At 40.4% G+C, this 18376-nt stretch overlaps 1 protein-coding gene across 1 annotated transcript; it reads right to left on the reverse strand.

The window, feature by feature from the left end:
* Window positions 1-676: 676 nt before the first annotated feature.
* On the reverse strand, window positions 677-15832 carry prtgb (protogenin homolog b (Gallus gallus)). The gene is made up of 19 exons (XM_037108417.1): window positions 15672-15832; window positions 14843-15142; window positions 11778-11922; window positions 11508-11641; window positions 11116-11412; window positions 10781-10940; window positions 10430-10677; window positions 9668-9832; window positions 9092-9397; window positions 8021-8206; window positions 5763-5858; window positions 5475-5661; window positions 5258-5385; window positions 4949-5119; window positions 4324-4506; window positions 3587-3710; window positions 3338-3476; window positions 3113-3217; window positions 677-3018 (listed from the first exon to the last, which is right to left on the reverse strand). Exons 1-19 carry the CDS (start codon window positions 15736-15738, stop codon window positions 2605-2607), a joined length of 3555 nt encoding a protein of 1184 aa, XP_036964312.1. The 5' UTR covers window positions 15739-15832; the 3' UTR covers window positions 677-2604.
* Between the last annotated feature and the right edge of the window lie 2544 nt (window positions 15833-18376).

The raw sequence follows: 18376 nt of genomic DNA on the forward strand, positions 1-18376 counted from the left end.
ATATATATATATATATATATATATATATATATATATATATATATATATATATATATATATATATATATATATATAAAAACCTCTGGTATATTTCACAGTTGTACCTCTTTCTCTCTGCTTCCTTTTTTCATACACTTAGTGACTTTTTGCTCTACATATTTAAAGTGATCTTACAACAGAAATTCTGTACTTCAGATTTTAATTATTAAGTGGAAGTGGTGGTAAGTAGAAGTAGAGCCTCAGTGTCAGTTATTTTTCTGGACATTTCATAGCACTTTTCACAGGAATATGGTTTGTGTAAAATTTTTTTACAAAAAATAAACATATATAACAAAATATTGTCCCTACCTTTCAGAACAAGAGGGCTGTTTTTCTTTTTACTGTTGTTAAGATGATATAGTTGTTTTTTTTAATGGAGTTTTACCGAAAACACAATTTTCGCCATCTGGTTAACACTAACACTTGATTGTCAGCTATTCTAAAAGCCCATCCTTTTGTTTCTTGCAAAATGTACAGCATGTTATTCAAAATATTACTTATCATACTAACTTTGTAAGAAATATCTAAAATGAATTTTCATTTGCTCGCACACACACACACACACACACACACACACACACACACACACACACACACACACAGGTGTCCCCAAGAAGACAAAGTGCGACACGAAATGTATTTTTCCAAGAACAATTTTAATTTCTAGTACTTGTGATCATCTTGAGAGTATCAAAAAAGTCTGTTGCAACATTTCAACACGTAAAATAATTTGTTATGTTGCTCACTTTGGTTCAAAAGATGTATTTTGGTATTCAAAAGCAGAAGTATCAGAAAACCATAACTTAAATAATAACAGTTAAGTCTACATTCTAATCTAAATTGGCACCTGAGCTAAGTAAGCAAAATTATCTGTGGCTTCCAAATTAAGCTCTTATATTAAAATGCATCACACAGACAAGTTTTGTACTTGAAACCGGCCTTATCAATTTAGTCAAATGTCACATTAAAATTGGGAATTTTCTTTGTTTACAACATGCTACAGGGATCTAAATAAAAAATGTTCCAATGTAACCTACGTATCATTCAGGTGAAATTTCATGGTGATAAAAAGACAGCAGAACAATTTATGACATCTCAAGTAAAAAAAAAAAAAAACACAATGTGAAAACGCCTTTCTAGTAATCAAAACTGTTGGAAATCATATCACATTTAAATGCAAATAATGTAAATGAAAACCAAAGAAAATCACTAAATAACAGAGACTTCAAGTTTCTTTGGTTAGGATTATTTGTATTACAAAGATATAAAAATTGATTATGTTGCTCTTCACACATAGGGTTTCCATTTTGATAGTCAGAATCCTTCATTGTCACACCTGGACAGGAAATATTAGGGAGCATGAAAGACATTTCTTCCCCATACAGCAATATTGGTGAACAGAAACAGATGATTCTCAAAACGAAGAATACATATCATCTATCACTGGGAGGACACATTGGATCTTGGCTCTTGTGTCAATCATTTCCACCTCACAGTACCAAGGATCAACTGAATGAAAAGCCATACCCATCTGAGGAAGGAGACAACTCTTTGGATAATAGCATCGGCATCACCGCTGTGTTTAGCAAGGCAAATGGAACACAAGCCACGGAGACTTGTGCTAAAGCTTTCACCAGAATAAAGCATCAAGAAAATTTACACTGAGTAAAGCATTTAAAACCACCATTCTAAGGGAAATTTACATCATTGGCAAAAGCAACATTTTAGCAAATGCACCCTCAATATATTTTTGGTTGCCTTAGAATATCTATTGTATTATCAAAAAAACTCTTTGGGTACAATTTTCCACATCTTTGGATCTCTTCTTCTATAGTATGCAAAGCCCTTTTTCTATATTAAGGCCATGTTAAAGCTTTGAGTTCAGTGCACTAAAAATGCCAAACAGTATTTTTATGATAAAGCTCAAATAGTTTGACAAAATCTAATGCACTTGTTATTTTCACAACATACATCATTCAAACAATGTGAAACAAAAGCTCTTTCAACCTTGAAAATAAAAGAGAATTCAGAGAATTTAAAAAAAATTAGGACCTCTTAATAACAGTGCCTGGACAGAAGTAACAAGATGGCAAAGAAATGTTTTCACCTTGTCCCCTGAGTCTGAGATAATACTGCACAATATGTGGTGAAAAGGAGGTAGTCATGTATGTACAATAACAGAACACGGAGGTAGATAATAAGTCGATAGGGCTCCACTTTGCCCTTGGCTCCAGTGGACAGTAATTAAATATAATGAAAATGTATCACAGTACATTTCTGACATTCTTTTTAACATTCATCATGGGTGAGCTTTGGTTTAGGACAGACAATGCCAAACACAGACAAACAGGTAGAAAGTTAAAAAAATGGAAATAAAATGTTATAACAAACATTCATACAAAATCCTGAGGTAGATGCGAAGCAAAAGCACATTTCCTCCATCGCAGCAGCTGACTTCCTGATCCCATGTGCCTTAGGAAATAACTGAAGGGCTCAACTTAGGAAGCAAACGACGTAGAGGTGGCTTTGCTTCGGCGGTTGGAGATAGGTCTAGGCCAAGTGATGTCAGGAGCCGGCTGCTTGGGATGTGTGCAGGGCAGGAAGAGAGCCCTCTGAGATGCAGCAGTGCCGGGCAGCATCAGGGGCAGAGTGATGGAGGGGACACCTCGGCATTTCCTCATTTTCCACCTCAAAAGACTGCTTCAGCTCAACGACGGCAGCGTTATCGGCCAACCCAAAAGATTCAGGCCTGGAGCTTTGGCTGGTGGAAGGGTTGCTCATCTCTTCATTGCTTTCTTCATTGGAGTAGTGTCCAGAGTCTCCCGTCTCTTGGCTGCCCTCGCTGCTTTGAGAGCTCTCCGAGTGCAAAGGTCCGTAGATGATCTCCCGGGACGAAGGTGGCAGGGGCGCTGAACCTAAACGCTCGTCATACCTCAGGACAGTTTTTCCAGCCTCATACAAACTGGCTCTCCTCTCAACCTAGTGGCGGAGACATGATAGAATTGAAATCATAACAAAAAATAAATCTGAGTAGAAAGACAGCTGATGGGCAGAATAATGTTGCATCACTTACATCACTCTCATCTGGATTAATGATATCCCTGTTGAAGAGCAGCCACCTGCTGTGATTCTTGCTGCTGACCAGACCAGCACTATTTATGACAATGTTAGAGCCATCCTGGAACAAATGAGAGAAAATATGAGAAACACAGATAATATTATGGCCCTATATAGGCTTGTCAGAACATGAAACATGTAACTGTGAAATTTAGAATTCCATATCAATATTTTTTCTCACCTTGGCATCTATAAACTGAGCATTAATCATAGGTATAAGAGCTTCAGCATTCTCTGTAAGGCGTTCATTGGGCAGAGACAAACCAGCACGGGGATCCTCAGCAGCTCCCAACCCGATGACTTTGTGAGTGGAAGATTTGCTGTAAGTCATATAAAAATTATAATGTAAACATATTTCTTTCAAACTTCTTTTTACGTTTACCATAACTGTCGACTGTTATTCATTATTCAGAATGATTATCACTGGTACCTTGGTCTGCCCTTGCTGATGAGGATCAAGGCACACATAACAATACAGGACAAGGCGATGCTCACACCGACAATGATCCCTGTCATAGACCTCTGGTCTATGTGGTAGAGACCATCAGAGAACACTAGAAGATAAAGAGAGTGTCAGATGGGAAATAATCATAACATATTTGACATGCATTAAAAAGTGAAAAACATGGATGTCGCCATATTTCTACCTTAAATATGAAAATACTTCAACTAAAACTGGACAAAAAATAGATCAAAACTCATAATTTCCAGAAAATAAAAAACAAGATTTTAAATCTAAGTGTAAAATGAATGTTGCTGATCTACGCCTCCTAGTGGTTTGGTTCTTACCAATGAGGAACCTTTATCTACTCTCCATAGAAGATTTTTAAGAACAATATCTTTAATAAATAAAACTCTACTCATGTCAGAACCGAATGTTTAAAAAAAATACATATGTACAATACTAAACAAGAAAGCTTATCACCTGTAAAAACTGCATTTTTGTTCACACAAGATACATGTAAAGTCTGAAAAATATGTTTTTGAAAGTTCTAATTCAAACCATTTCATTTAAAGCTTAGAACACAAACACAAACACAAGTGCATAGCTTCTAAATAATTATACACTTTATATCACGTAACTACCAGCTTGATATGACAAATTAATCAAACTCATCCAGATGAGATGCCTCCATAATGCATGCTCCAGTGTTTCATGATGCTTACTTGTTGTATCTGGGAAGCTGTCAGAGTGTCTGGGGTTCTTGCTGCGGTGGGTATTTCCACGCGCAGGCACCAGCTCCACAATGTTAGAGAAAGGCCCGTCACCGACTTGGTTGGAGGCAGAGATTTTCACTAGGTAGACATTTCCCGGCTCCAGCTTCTCCAGCAGGGCCATGGTATGGCTTCCTGTAAACAGAGGTAGAAACACAGCACAAGGATTAGAAATACAGAAAACTGATGCAAGAGAACTTAATATTACATAAATAAATTTATACAGTATGTATTATTTGTTCATAAGCTGAAAGTAGAGACTTTGGGTGACACTAGTGGTGAGAGTAGGTCCCAGTGGAGTTGGTTACACAATTAACATTATGATAGTTCCATCATCAGAGTTTCCTGTAAACATGTCTCTTTATGTTAAACTTTGCCTTACTCTGAATCCCATATTCATACTACAAGAGACGAAAGTGCTTTAAGTATATGCAGTGATTACTTTTATTTAAATTTTAAAAATTGCAGTATGATTACTTCAGTTGTCTGTGGTAGGTAGAGTTGGTACACGTATTTCACCCCACATCCATTCTGCACCACTGACTCTACAGATAACATGATCCAGTGCAATACTCACCCTCCCTCTGCAATATTTGCCAGCGTCCTCCCAACCAGGCTTTCTGTGAAGCATACAAGATGGTATAGCGTGATACCACCACATTGGGCTCTAGTGGCTCCCTCCAGGACACGAGGGCAGTGTCATCCTCGATCAGAGTTATTCGTACTGCTGCAGGTGGTTGGCTAGGTGCTGTACACAATGAAATAACAGTCATAACAAAGAACGCTTGCTGAGAAAGATAGAAATGATTGGACTGGAGTCTGCAAGGTAGAAGAAATAGTGGGACACTCAAAAAGCCACATAATCTTTACAAAATAATGTTATTACCTGCTGGCAAAGTCTGGTGGTAAACAACAGAACTCCAGGGACTTGACATTTGGTCCACATGAAGACGTACGACAAACTCATAGCGAGTGTTTGGAACTAAGTTCTGAACCATCACACTCTGTTTGGTACTGTGGACAGAAAAAAAAAAAATCTATTATAGTAGTTATTTGTCATGCCTGAGATAAATAACTGAATTTTGAGGGGATTCACAGCTTACGTTTGCAGGTAGCGAATAGCAGAGGCGTTGTGGGTGCCCACAGGTGTACAACGGACTGAATAGCTAACAGCCTTTCCAGAAGGGAAAGCAGGACGGCTCCAGCGCAGGGCTACTGCAGATGAATTGTTGGCCAAAACAGTCACGTGATCTGGAGGTGGAGGGGATGCTGTCGGTTGGTCTCTGGCCGCTGAATGACGCAAGCAAATTGCATATTTTCATCACATATTTCAATTTGAGCGGTTGTATTCCATTTTTGATTGAAAGAGAACCATAGAGAAAAGTACTTACACACACAACCAGGAGTACTGACAGTTTGGTCTGTCTGATAGCCATCACCAGCCTGACTGACGGCCAGAATCTTGACATGATACTTTCTCCTAGGATCTGAAATACAAATAATCAATTTTCAGCCATTTTCAGCCGTGTTGTTAAAACTACAACTGAAAGTTGGTCAAATTGATATAACAGTAACTGTACATAAAAACCAGGGTCTCTGCAGATATGAAGACACTTAAATAAAATGCTTTTAAAGACACATTTAAGATATTTTTATCCAAATTTAAGACAGATGTTGGGACAAATCAGATTTATAACATCAGCAATGTGGATTTTAACGCAGAAGTGCTTGACTCATCTATACAACAGAAATCAAGGTAGATAAAGGAAATTAGATACAATTCAGACCTGCAGACACCCTAATATAATTTTTCAAATCAGTGGTCCAATATTTGGTAAATAATACTAAAGCATGAAAGACCATTATTAAAATACCAAAAGTGATGGTTAACAAAGTGAAGCAGCATCTATTATTAAAAATAAGGCAGACACATCAACAACCCACTCTGGGGGGGGTCTGTATGTCATAACTGGCCGTTCTTGTTGCATGGACAATGCATGGCCTCCTGAGTCACCCCAGCCTCTCATTCATCATTTCTTGTCATGTGAAAGGAGCATGAGAACGATCAACCAGGCCCAAGACCCACTAAATACGGTGACATGATCGATAACCTCTATGAAAACTATCACAAAATTATACTGTCTGTCTCTTTTGAGAGCCTGTAAAAATGTTACAAACCATGAATACCTTTGATTTATTGTGCACAAGAAACAGATCACTACATTTAAGGTGTATAGTAGAGGTAAAATAAGGTAAAGTGTGATCTTGTGTGTAGTGTAGACTTAAAAATAGAGTAATTATGGGATGATACAATGTTGTTTCGAGTGCTTGATAAAAGACATCAGGTCTGTGGGTAGGTAGCTTTCATTGAAAATGTGCAACCAAAATTTGTGTTTTAACTTGAAATGCTACCATTGCTTTAGTTCCTTAATTGGGAGGTTTTTAGGGAGCGTTAAAATTTGTTTTATGCCTCCAGTGTGAAAGGTCGGCCTATTGGTATTGACCAGTGAAGGCGGTGTGTCCAGGCCTGTTGTGGGGGCTGGGCCAGAGGTAGCGTTCAGCTGCTGGGATCCAAGGCCCATGGGACTGGGGGGGTTTGACTGGGGTCACCAGGTCAGGCCAAGATAGAACACAAGGAATCTGGGCCCAGGACTGTGGGAGCTGGGCCCCTTTTGTTCCCTCTTTCACGCTCTTCCTACTGCCCTTGCGTTATAGCCTTAAACTTGGAGTAACACAGATAGAAACATAGCTCCAGAACAGGCCTTATATCAAGACCGGTGATAGTATGGAACCAGATGACTGTACCTTGTGTGATAATCAATATAGAAACAGCTGCTAAACAGTTTTGCATTTATAGCAAGGAATTACTATAAAAGCAAATCAATTAATAACAGTTTATCAAAACAATTTATCAAATTACTTTTTTTTATGTTTCAGATGAACTGGCCTGGCCTATGAACTGAGCAGGAACCACCCTGTGCCTGAAGGCTCACACCAGACTAAATTATATTGTCAGCAGTTTTGATCAGTAGGGCCCTGGTTCAGATTGCATATAGATTGCTTTGGGTTATTTACATGGACAGCACAGATGACCAGTGGGGGCAGGGTCCTAATCCAGGACTGCTGTCTCACGGCTCGAGGTCAGGGGCTTGGTCCAGCTCTGGACAATCCCAAGGGTGTTTGTTTGTGCACTCCAGTGTCCAGCTAAAGGGGGAGTAGAGGCCAGGGTCTTACAGGGCAGTTCTGCCCTGAACACAACACAATGGCCAGGGGTAATTATGCAAGCTGCAGGATGGGAATCTGTGGTGGGAGGGACATCTGGACTCTGACCTCTAACCCTGGGAGCCTGATCTCGCACAATACCAGTGGCCAGGCTGAAGACGGCTGCTGGTAAGGTAAGAGGGGTCAGCCCATATTGATCAGGACAGGGGGTGAAAATGCAAATGCACCATCCAACTGGCCACTGAATTAAACTAGGAAGACCCATATGACTGAGAACCCATCGGTCACTCACGGTTGTCTCCACGCCAAAATCAGGTTTAAATGGTAGAAATGCAGCATGGTCAAATATACATGATGTTCTATGTATGTTTTTTATCTGCTCCACTATCCTATCTTCTCATAGCTAGACAGCTATGACATCACTCACCAAGGCCACTGATGGTGTAGGTATAGTTCTGGGCCTGCAGCTGGATTGTAGGCTGCTCTGGTTGTCCTTCCTCATGGTAACACAGCCGGTAACCCTGAACAGCCACAGATTCTGGGGAGATTTGCCAGCGTGCCACAATGGAGGTGCAGTTAAGAGGCTCAAGCTGAAGAATAGGGGCTGAAGGCACTATGGGGGGAAAAACAGCAGGCATTGGGATCAATACACACTCATATTTGAAATCCTGCCAAGCAGAAAGGAAGACTAAACATATAAACAACAGAAAACAGCAGGACACTGGTATAGAAAAGGATGGGTGGATGGATGGGAGATAATTTTCCTAACACAATGGTCGTCAATTCAAATTAGGAATTTTGGGTGTGACACAGTTCAAATTTAGGCTGTAGTTTGGAAGAAAACACACTAGTATGCATGTTCGAAAATTAATCTAAAAAAGGGTTCTTAAAAAGGGAAAAAGGGAATCCTTTCATCTCTGCTGCTCTTCATCACCTAAATATATATAACCAAGCTTCTGAAAACAAGAAATCCAGCTTTGGTGGACAAACAGCCTCCCCCAACACACTGGACCATGAAAAAGGGCTATTCTTTCCCCGACATAGATGCCTGAGGCCCTCTCTTTATGACCCGTGACTGAGGCCACTATAACATCACTGACAGCGAAGGGCAAAGGTTCTTGGGTAACCAACACAAAGACTGTGGGACAATGCTACAAGCGCAAACTCTAGTCATAAGCCGACCACTCCGCATGAGCTCCAGTGATCGTCCTGGTATTCTGAGAGCAACAAAAACAGTAATGTGACAAAAGCAAGAGCATAGCAAGTTATATCCATATGATTCTAATACTCTTAAAACTTTATTACACTAATGAAGATGCCTGCATTTGACCCAAAGAATAAATTCAATCACGCATGAGAACTTTTGCAATAAATGCAAAAGTTAAGTCAACCATACTGCTCTGCCAAGCCATGTGATGAGATTGTATGGATAAGAACACACAATTTAATATCACCAGCTCTCAAACATTTATTCCTTGTAAGTCTTCAGCAGGTTTACCTTTGCTGCTGGAGGTCTTAGGTGTACGGTGTGAGGTCCATGCAGAAGGCTCACACCAGCCCACACGGGTGGCTGCAGCCATGCGGAGCAGGTAGATGGTGTCAGGCTGCAGGCCCTCTAGAAGATACTCTGTGCTGTTCTGAGGTATCTCCACCGAGATGACAGTGTTGTCTGCAGCTGTACGGTAGGAAAGTCTGTAGGCAGACAACCGACCGCGGCTCACCTTGGCAGGCAGTGGCTGCCAGCTCACCTGGATATCCGTGGAGCTGTGGCTGGTCAGACTCAGCTCTGGGGTACGCAAAGGCACTGCAGAAAAACAGGGATATAACAAATACACTTGACCATGATGTGGTGAAACATGCTGCTAAAAACTGTAAAATTTCTATTTTTATGAACACAAATTTGAGTTAGTGAGTAGGACACACCAAGAAAATACTTCTAGAAACTGAGTGCCCATCCCCCTTATGTCCACTCAAAATGTTCTCTCTGTACACACTTCACTTGCGTGCATTTTAGCTTAACTACCAGAGTGATTTATTGCAAGGAATGCTGGGTGTCTCAGTGCTCAGTGCTTACCATCCTCCAGGGTATGTTGACTGACTTGGTCTGACATACGACTTGCTCCCATTGGCATATAAGCCACAATGTAAAAGCTGTAGTTTCGGGCTGGCTCAAGATCATCGATGATATAGCTGGTCGTGTCGTTGCCAATAACAACTTGGTACTCCTCGTTGTTTAGACCTGACATGCAACAGAGTGTAAAGTAGTTTAGAAACTAAATCCAAAAAAATAATGATCCAAAGAGGAAAAGACTACTATGAAAGTATTTTGAAAGGCTTGTCGATCATCTTTCCTATAAACATATGTAATGCAAAGCATAGCCATACAACTGCTTCCAGGAATCTTAAAACAAACTTACTAAAACATTTGTTTACAAAGTCTGTCTTTGTTCTTCATATAGTTATTTAACTATCAATTTAATTATTAAAGTTAAATATCTTCTTAATTTACCGGTGTGCAAGACTGTGAGGCTTTTAAAAAGCTACATTGCCCCTTTAACTACAAGCAGAATAAGCTGGGGAGTGGACAATGGGCTGGCTAAGCCTGTTGTTATTTCAGTCAAGTTGCCATTCTGAGTCTTCCTTGACCTCTGCTCTGTGCAGCAACAACAGATGGCCTCCACCAAGGAAAGTTGATCATATGCAAGAGAGTGAGATAGCTTATTGTGGACATCTTTCCTCCTCTCACACCATCATCCCTCTGAGTTTACAATTGATCTTTTAAAGCTAAAATGAAAAACCTGAGATTTTTCCATTTTGTTCTTACTGTTGCTCTCACCTTCAGCCTTCATATAATGGATTGAGTAGGCAATGACTTTGTCTGCATTGTATAGAGGTCTCTCCCAGGCCAGTAAGATGGCAGAGCTTGAGATGGTCTCAGCATGGATATTTCTTGGTGCACTGGGCCTGTCCTCGGACATAACAACAATAAGGCGAGCCAAGGACAGCACAGAGCCCTGTTCGCTCTCTGCCACGCATTGGTAGATGGCATCATCCTCTGGGATGATCTGGGTAATCACCAATTTACTGTGGAACAATACAAAATATTAATTAGCAGTGATAAACCAGAAACCTAAAGGGATGAAATATTTCATGTGCAGTTGTGACTACAACTCCTGTTGTGTAATACCTGTTGTACATCTTAATCCGCCCATTTAAGTGAACCTCTTCCCCATTCTTTAGCCAGCTGATGCGTGGTGGGGGTACACCCTCTGCTTGGCACATAAACCTGGCAGTGCCTGCTCGTGGACGGGTCTGGCTCTCAGGCCTCTCAACAATGGATGGTGGCACTGAAACAGTGGAGTAAGACAACGTTATGAAAACAGAATCTATTGCTTACCATTGGTTAGCCCACAAAACAAAACACTGACTAATTCTATAAAAAATACTTCACAACCTCAAAGGCTGTTGTGTTAAAGCATATGGAATACAGGAAGCTGGCAGGAAATGAAGAGTTTAATGTACCTTGGACTGTAAGGTTTGCTGCCGCAATGGTGTAGTTGCGGGTTCCAGGGGTGGTGGCCCTGCAGAGGTAGACTCCACTGTGCTTGGAACTGACATCTGTAATAACCAGGTTCCCATTGCCCAGCACTTTGGCATTGTATACATCAATAGGTTTACTATCTGCACGGCTCCAGGAGATGATGGGCCAGGGATTGCCTGTGGCCACACACTCCAGCACCACAGTTTGGTGTAGAGAAACTGTGACATTTTGAGGTCCAGCGATGATTCTGGGCCTCTGACGTGGTTTAGGGCCTTCACCTTCACAAGAAATGGACATTTTTTCATTCAGAGTTCCCTAAGTAAAATGAGAGCTTAAAGCTCATTCCTAAATTCCAGATATGTAGTTTATGCACCTTGGTTGACTGTCAGTGTGGCCTCTCTACTCTTCAAACGGCTACCGATGTTAGTCGCCACACATCGATACTGTCCAGCATCTTCCAGTTGTACATTGTGGATCTGAAGGACTCCGTTAGGCAAAACAGTTATTCTGGGAAAATACAAAGGTAACATTAGAAAGTGCACTTAAAAAGCAACAGAAGTGCTTCTAGGTTATAAATAAATGTTATAAACAAATGGATGGGGACTGTCTGAAATTCCTCAAAGTGGGTTGGCAGGCACAGTACCTGTCTGTCTGTAGCGGTAATGTGCTTTGGTTGAGCTCCCAGGTGATGGTGGCAGGAGGGCTGGAGGTGACTGCACAGGAGAATCTGGCCACACAGCCCTCAGTCACCACCATAGGCACAGGATGCAATAAAAACTCTGAGATGCCTGTGGAGAGATAAATTATCGATCAACCAACAGAACATTTTAACTAAAAGTTAACATGAAATTGTTATCTTTGTTTGTCATTTAAAACATTACACATTATGCATGCAAAGTCTTGACTTTGATGGATGTTAACTGATTTTATGAAATGAATTGATCTTTGTGAGCCTCAATGATCTTGCTTTTGTGCAGATGAGCAATCAGCTCCTACACTGACCAGCTGGTCCAATCAATGGATCAATTGAAGAATGACACTGAATGATGCACTGTTATAGATAAAAACCAATCAATTCACTTTGCATAATCAGGACTGCAAGCAGCCATGAGGAAAAATTTATCTGAAAAATTTTTGAATAATAAAAGTAAACTTAATTCTTACAGAAATCAGGGATGACATACTACATATCTGCAAAATATGCCATTTTGTCAGTTTAATGTTGCAAATATTTTACAGCTATGCCTAGCTAACCCATATGTAAATGTTCCACTCAGACCCTGCTATGTAGTCATTGGCCTAAGAATAAATATACTTGCTTTTCAAGTTGCAAACTGAAAAACTGTGCAGTTTGCTGATGTTTGTGATGTCTATTCAAAATGTCTTTCAATAATCATCACAAACAAGCAGCCCCCAATCTGCATTTATCTCATGAATGTTCTGTTAAATATGACCAATGACCTTCATTCATTAAGGTGATAGCTCTCTCCCTCCCCCCTCACTCACAGGAAGGAAGTCAATATCATGTTAAAGAAAATCAATACTCTGTTCACCCACTGAAGCTCCACATTAAAGAGCAATCCCTAAATTCAAGACCTAATCTCATCAATATTACAAAAATAAACTTGTAACCCTGATTATGTGAAGTGCTTTAGGGCTTTAGTCTCAGCCACTGTTGGAAGAAATTATTCTTAAAGGTTTGTTTCCTGTGTAATGTAAGTAAGTTTTGGCTAAGGGTCAGTACATACCAACCAAATCCCATGTTATAATTCATTTAATCATATTCCAATGGTCAGTATTATCGTGAAGTCTAAAATGATACACCTCTTCTACCTCAGCCCTCAGCGCCTGGTAACAAGTTAGAAACAATATGTTGTTTACTCTCCACTGAGAGATAACAGATCGTCTTCACTCTTGCTGGGATCAGTGATGTAGACAGTGGGTGTGGCCTGCACAGACTGATCCGCTAATATGGTCACCTCTGTTGTAAAGAACAAATCAATGTCTAGGTCAAACAGCACAAAGGTTTCTCTGCAGAGGTCAAAGTTCGCTTCTACCCCCTTGTCCATTCAATTTTAGCCCAAACTGGGAGCCTGATCGAAGTCAGTATACCATTAGTCAATAGACAAAAGAGAACCTTGTGATTCCTATGTTGTTTATTTCCCATATCAAGTGTTACTGTAGTATAATTTACAAGAGCAATGTATAAATGTCCTTGATGTGCAGATATTAAGGGACATATATGAGATATCTGACACCCCCTGTAAATCCAAGATGCTCTGAAATTGGTGAAGTAATACCAGAAGTAGAACAAGAACATACTTTCTGAATATAAACATGTTTCCAAAGGATCACTATTTACTGGAATATCAGGCCAGTTCACTCACACGATACACTGGCCATTTCTTTAACAAAAGGGCTCTGCTTGACAGGGCAACAGAGGGGCTGATCCAGTGAAAGGGATTGTGGGCTGGGAGAGAGAACAGCAGGGCAGCCCAGCCAGAGCAGGCCTGTGACATCACAAAGCCTTTCCCTGGTGACCCCTGACCCCCAGGACCTCTGGACAGAAGGGGAGCACAGAGGAGGCCCCCCATCCTCCACTACACGCCTACAGCTGACCAAAAACCTTTAACCCTTTCAGTGACAAAAGGCTGGACGCCAGACTAAACTTGACTTTTGAGGTTTTTGGTTTGGTCATCTTATAGGAAACTGATTTTTGTGATGCCTATTAAAAGATTGAAAGTTTGCCAGAGCAGAGTTTGTGTGTCTATTAGCTAAAAGATGTGTTTTCCACTTTGTGGATTATATTTATAAATCCATTCCTGTGTGATCTTGGTATGTACTTCTGGATAGTTTTGTGCTGTTGACCATTAGGACATATTGCCCAAAACATTCTATCCTCAGTGTCAGTGTCAGTGTCAAAATCAGTATATTTAAGAAGGTGTTGCTAGTTTCCATGAGACCGCTCATGGGATATCCACTTCTAAGACCTGTGAAAAGTGTCCACGGTAGGCCAGGCTCACTGAATAGACACAGCTGTCCTGTCCACTGATATGTGGACAAACAAATGCCCTGAAATCCAAGCCTTTTCTTCTGGGGCGGTCAGGGTTACTCCAAACAAAGGCTAAAAGGCAAATGGCCTTTCAGAGATTCCTCTGTGTAGCAGACCATTCAGCAATTACACAGTGCCACAGCCTGCAGTTTCAATACAATCCCAGTAACATAAGAAGTGAGAGAAGGCTAATTTCTAATTTTTTGCCAGTGTTTCCTGATTACTTTCACAAAAGTGCAAGTGTAACTTTAGCTCAAAAAAAGGGGAAAGTACTCAGGGCCAGGGCTGCCTATTTATGGAGCATTTATGAGGTCTTAGATTGACTCTCCATCTACCTTTTACTGTCTCTTAAAATGATCCTATAACTGGACTGACAGCTTTAAACTCAAGCACAGCCAAGTCTGAACAACTTCTAAAAACATGGAAACCCAGACTTTAGAGGGTTTTCCTAAGTCAAGTAAGGGGTGGGGGACATCTGCTTCCCATCTCCAGGTTAATAACACATGAACTTGCCATTCTGATGGCCTGCATGTTGACACCACAGAGCGTAAACCAACCACTTTAACCCATCATCCTTTTGGCCTCAACAACAGAAAACAGGAAAACAGTCCATGTCAGCCCCAGAGAGATCTTTCCACTCTGAGGTCCATACTTACTTGCGATAGTCAGACGTGATCTTTGGCTTAGGATAGCTCCATATTTGTTCTGGGAGAGGCACTGGTAAAACCCTTCATCTGATTCCTCCTTGGTGTGTTTTATCTTTGGTATGTACAAGGAGCCGTTGGGCAGAAACTGTATGTGTTCATTTTCTGCCAAACGAACTCCATTCTTCAGCCACTTGATGGTGACCGGAGGCTGCCCATGAGCCTGACAGTCCAAGACAGCAGGGTCCTTTGGTAGTACAGTAACATCACTGGGCTCTGTGATGAAGGACAACTCACTGAAACATAAAACACCTAGAGGAGAAGAATGAGAGTATTAGTGAAGAGCTGATGATGGATAAGCTCCAAAACAGTTACTTTATAGCCAACAGACCACACATAACATGTAGCATACTGGAGGAACATCTTGATAAAATTATAATGGATAACTAGAAATAATGAATATTAATCATATAACCAATGCTTAGTGTGACCACACAACATTTAGATGGCTACCATACGTTCAAATGTAATGTGGTGTCCGGATATAACCACGTTCTGTTTTAAAGAAACAACTACATTGTGTGTATAATCTACGGTGTTTAAATATTTGCTGTCACAAATACCACACTTCGTGAAGTGTCACTGACATTAACGTTAATGAGTGAAATAAAAAAGTGGTTGCACAGTTTAAGTTCAACAACATATCTCCTCCTAGTCAATGTGGTTCAGAAAAACAAAATAGTTTCACATTTGCGTTGTTTCAGAGAGAAACTAGCTAACATCAGGCAGCTCGTTCAACAAGATAACATCAGCAGAAAGAAAACGAAAAGAAGACACTTACTTGATAAAGGAATAAACAAAACAAAAAGCAGCCAGTGCTGGTAGTCTTTCATCTTAAACTTGGCCATTTATCCGACTTGTGATGTCATTTTCCCCCTCGGCGCAGACCGCCGCTCTCCTGCGTGCTGTCCGGATAACTCCGCAATCTCTTCTGCCAGCAGCGGAGCACCAACGGCTCTACAGGGATGCCGGGGGCTCCTCTTACGCATGCGCAGACAGCACTGGCCAGAAGCAAGTGCGCCCGTGTGCCGAGTGAGGTGTGGGGACCCCAGGGGCCCTCAGGAGGAACTGCCAGACTACATAACTGGAAATGTTCAATCATTGCACCTACAGATGATCAGAGACTGTGATTGTTTCTAAATATACCCTCACCTAGAGCTGAAATTAGCAGTTAGCGTGTGTGTGTGTCTATGTCGGTGTTAATTCCTTTATGTGACTGAAATGTGACAAGGAATAAAATGTCTTCCCCAAAACAACACAGCACACCTTTAACTTACATTTCACAATTTCAACTTGGCACAAATTATCTGGTCCAGGTTCCACCAGTGCACCTAGAAGTTTTCTCGACATCTTCTCTGATAATTTTTTTTTTCAGATTTGTACTTTATTTACTGATCACAGTCATTCTGTTCGTCAATGTCGTGTCTTCATGACTGCTTTTAACGCCTATTGTATGAATAAGACACTGATTACATGTCCGTCTCTGATGAAGGGGGGGTCCCTCTTTAGTTACTCTGTTTTTTCTGTTAAAGCTTTTAAAGTTTTTCTTTATCCATGGGGACGATCAAAGGCTGAAGAATGAGGAAATAATTTGTAGTTTTTACAGCCATCTGAGACAAATTTGTGACTTCTGGCCTTATGAATTGAGTTGACAAATTAAGAAGTGAGCTGTTCAAAGACTTTTCATCTCTTTCAGAAAAACGGTTTCCCCATACAGCTGAAATATACACAAATGTCAAGCTAAGATTAGATACATCCTGATAAATATCATCTACAAAATAATCAGTAATCCAATACTTATTTGCATTGTAGATACCCAGCAGAATGAGATCTTTTTCTGGGCATTAAATATTTAGGACAACAAAATAAGATGAACATAGTGAATTATCAGTTACCAAAGGACACTGGTAATGAGGTCACACTGAACAGCATCTGCTTCTACCACAGAACCTGGTAATTATGAAGAGATATTGATGGCTGCAAGTCAGCTGCCTAATGAATTCAGATATTGATCTGGGCGACCGTGCCTTTTGACAATGACCCTCCCGTCTCCCAGCCCCTCATTCAATAGCCTCACAATGGGCTCCAGCTGTGAGATCAGCCATGCTGTATCAGCAAAACACTCATCCACTGGGTTACAGGTAAATGCAGTCATCGCATTCAGAGTGTGAAACATGTTGTGCCTTCCAAAAGATATGATACAACTCTCCACAGTAGCTATAGATGGTTGTGCAATGATTCTAAAGCATAACTGCCACAAACCTGCACCTCCACACTCTACTATCCAATCAAATGAAGAGAGCGGAGTGTAATTATGTATTGATTAGAGCTAACTATTGATTTAATCATCTAAAGCCTTCAAGTTATAATTCAAGGCTCAAAGGTCAGTTTAACAGCAACTCATAATGTGTTTACTCAATAATTTAGATTTCTAAGTTATCTTATTAGTGAAATTTACATCTAAGAGATACACATGCATCTTACGTTATATATTCAAAGGACATTGTCTTTTTTAGGAAACACACTTGTGTTGTAGTTTATCACTTATGGATGTTTATTAACTAGGTCACTGGCATTGAGTGTGCTCAGAAAACAGTCATTGATATGATAAGTAAATAAAAAATGCTATGATTTTATTTCTGTGGACCCAAAAAATGAAAAAAAAAAAGTTCTTCACTCTCACAAAACCTCATCTAGTGATTTTAGCTGTGAAAAGGATGACGAGAAGTCATTGCCTAAAGTAAACAAACTTTCAGTTATCTGCAAAAATCTGTACTTTATCCATAACTTCACGCTATTTGGGTATTGATATGTTGTATAAAAATACAAAACATGATCCTGCTGTTGAAATCTGCCGACTCACGTTGCCAAATGTTGTGGTGTGGAGGCTACTGCTGGGGCTCCACATGGCTTAAGGTTAGGCTGTTTGGCCATGATCAATAGGGTTAAGGTCATTAACATGATGTGAATAACACGAGGCCCTGGGAAAGCAGAGCAGGGGACCAACGAACTGGGCTCTGATTGGCTAGAGCTTGTCTCTAGGAGAGGCCACCCCCCACTGACCTTAGGGGTCATTTGAAGAGCTGATGACCTCCAACCTTGTGCCAGAAGGGTGATAGAAAGGTTTGGAGTTGCCTGCGTTAAAATATTAAAGTGTGTGGGTGTTTGACCAAAAACAAACATCAGTATTTGCATGATATTGGAAAAATCAATATCATCACGTTATGAGCTAAGGACGGTGCAATTCAAAATGTTTGTTTAGATATCTTTCCTAAAATGTTGTCATTACCCGGTGACATTTAAATAGTACTAGCAGTTACACCTACCATAGAAAATAAATCAAGCAAATGCCTGGTATGACATTGTAGTATTTGTTAAACTACAATGATGACAAATAAGCCATGTGAGGGCACTTCTCATAATCTAAGGCTTTTTTAACTTACTGCAATAAAATACAAAATTATAAGCACATAAAAACACAAGAAC

The sequence above is a fragment of the Acanthopagrus latus genome, chromosome 8, assembly GCF_904848185.1.
Source record: "Acanthopagrus latus isolate v.2019 chromosome 8, fAcaLat1.1, whole genome shotgun sequence".
NCBI lineage: Eukaryota > Metazoa > Chordata > Actinopteri > Spariformes > Sparidae > Acanthopagrus > Acanthopagrus latus.

Bases quoted from the DNA above. Each gene is read 5' to 3' on its own strand.
- prtgb (XM_037108417.1), bottom strand. From the start codon at position 15,738: ATGGCCAAGTTTAAGATGAAAGACTACCAGCACTGGCTGCTTTTTGTT. The intron at 9,833-10,429 runs GTGAGAGCAACA...GTTGCATGTCAG, and splicing joins CCATTATATGAAGGCTGAAG to GTCTAAACAACGAGGAGTAC. The intron at 3,477-3,586 runs GTACCAGTGATA...TATGACTTACAG, and splicing joins ATCAGCAAGGGCAGACCAAG to CAAATCTTCCACTCACAAAG.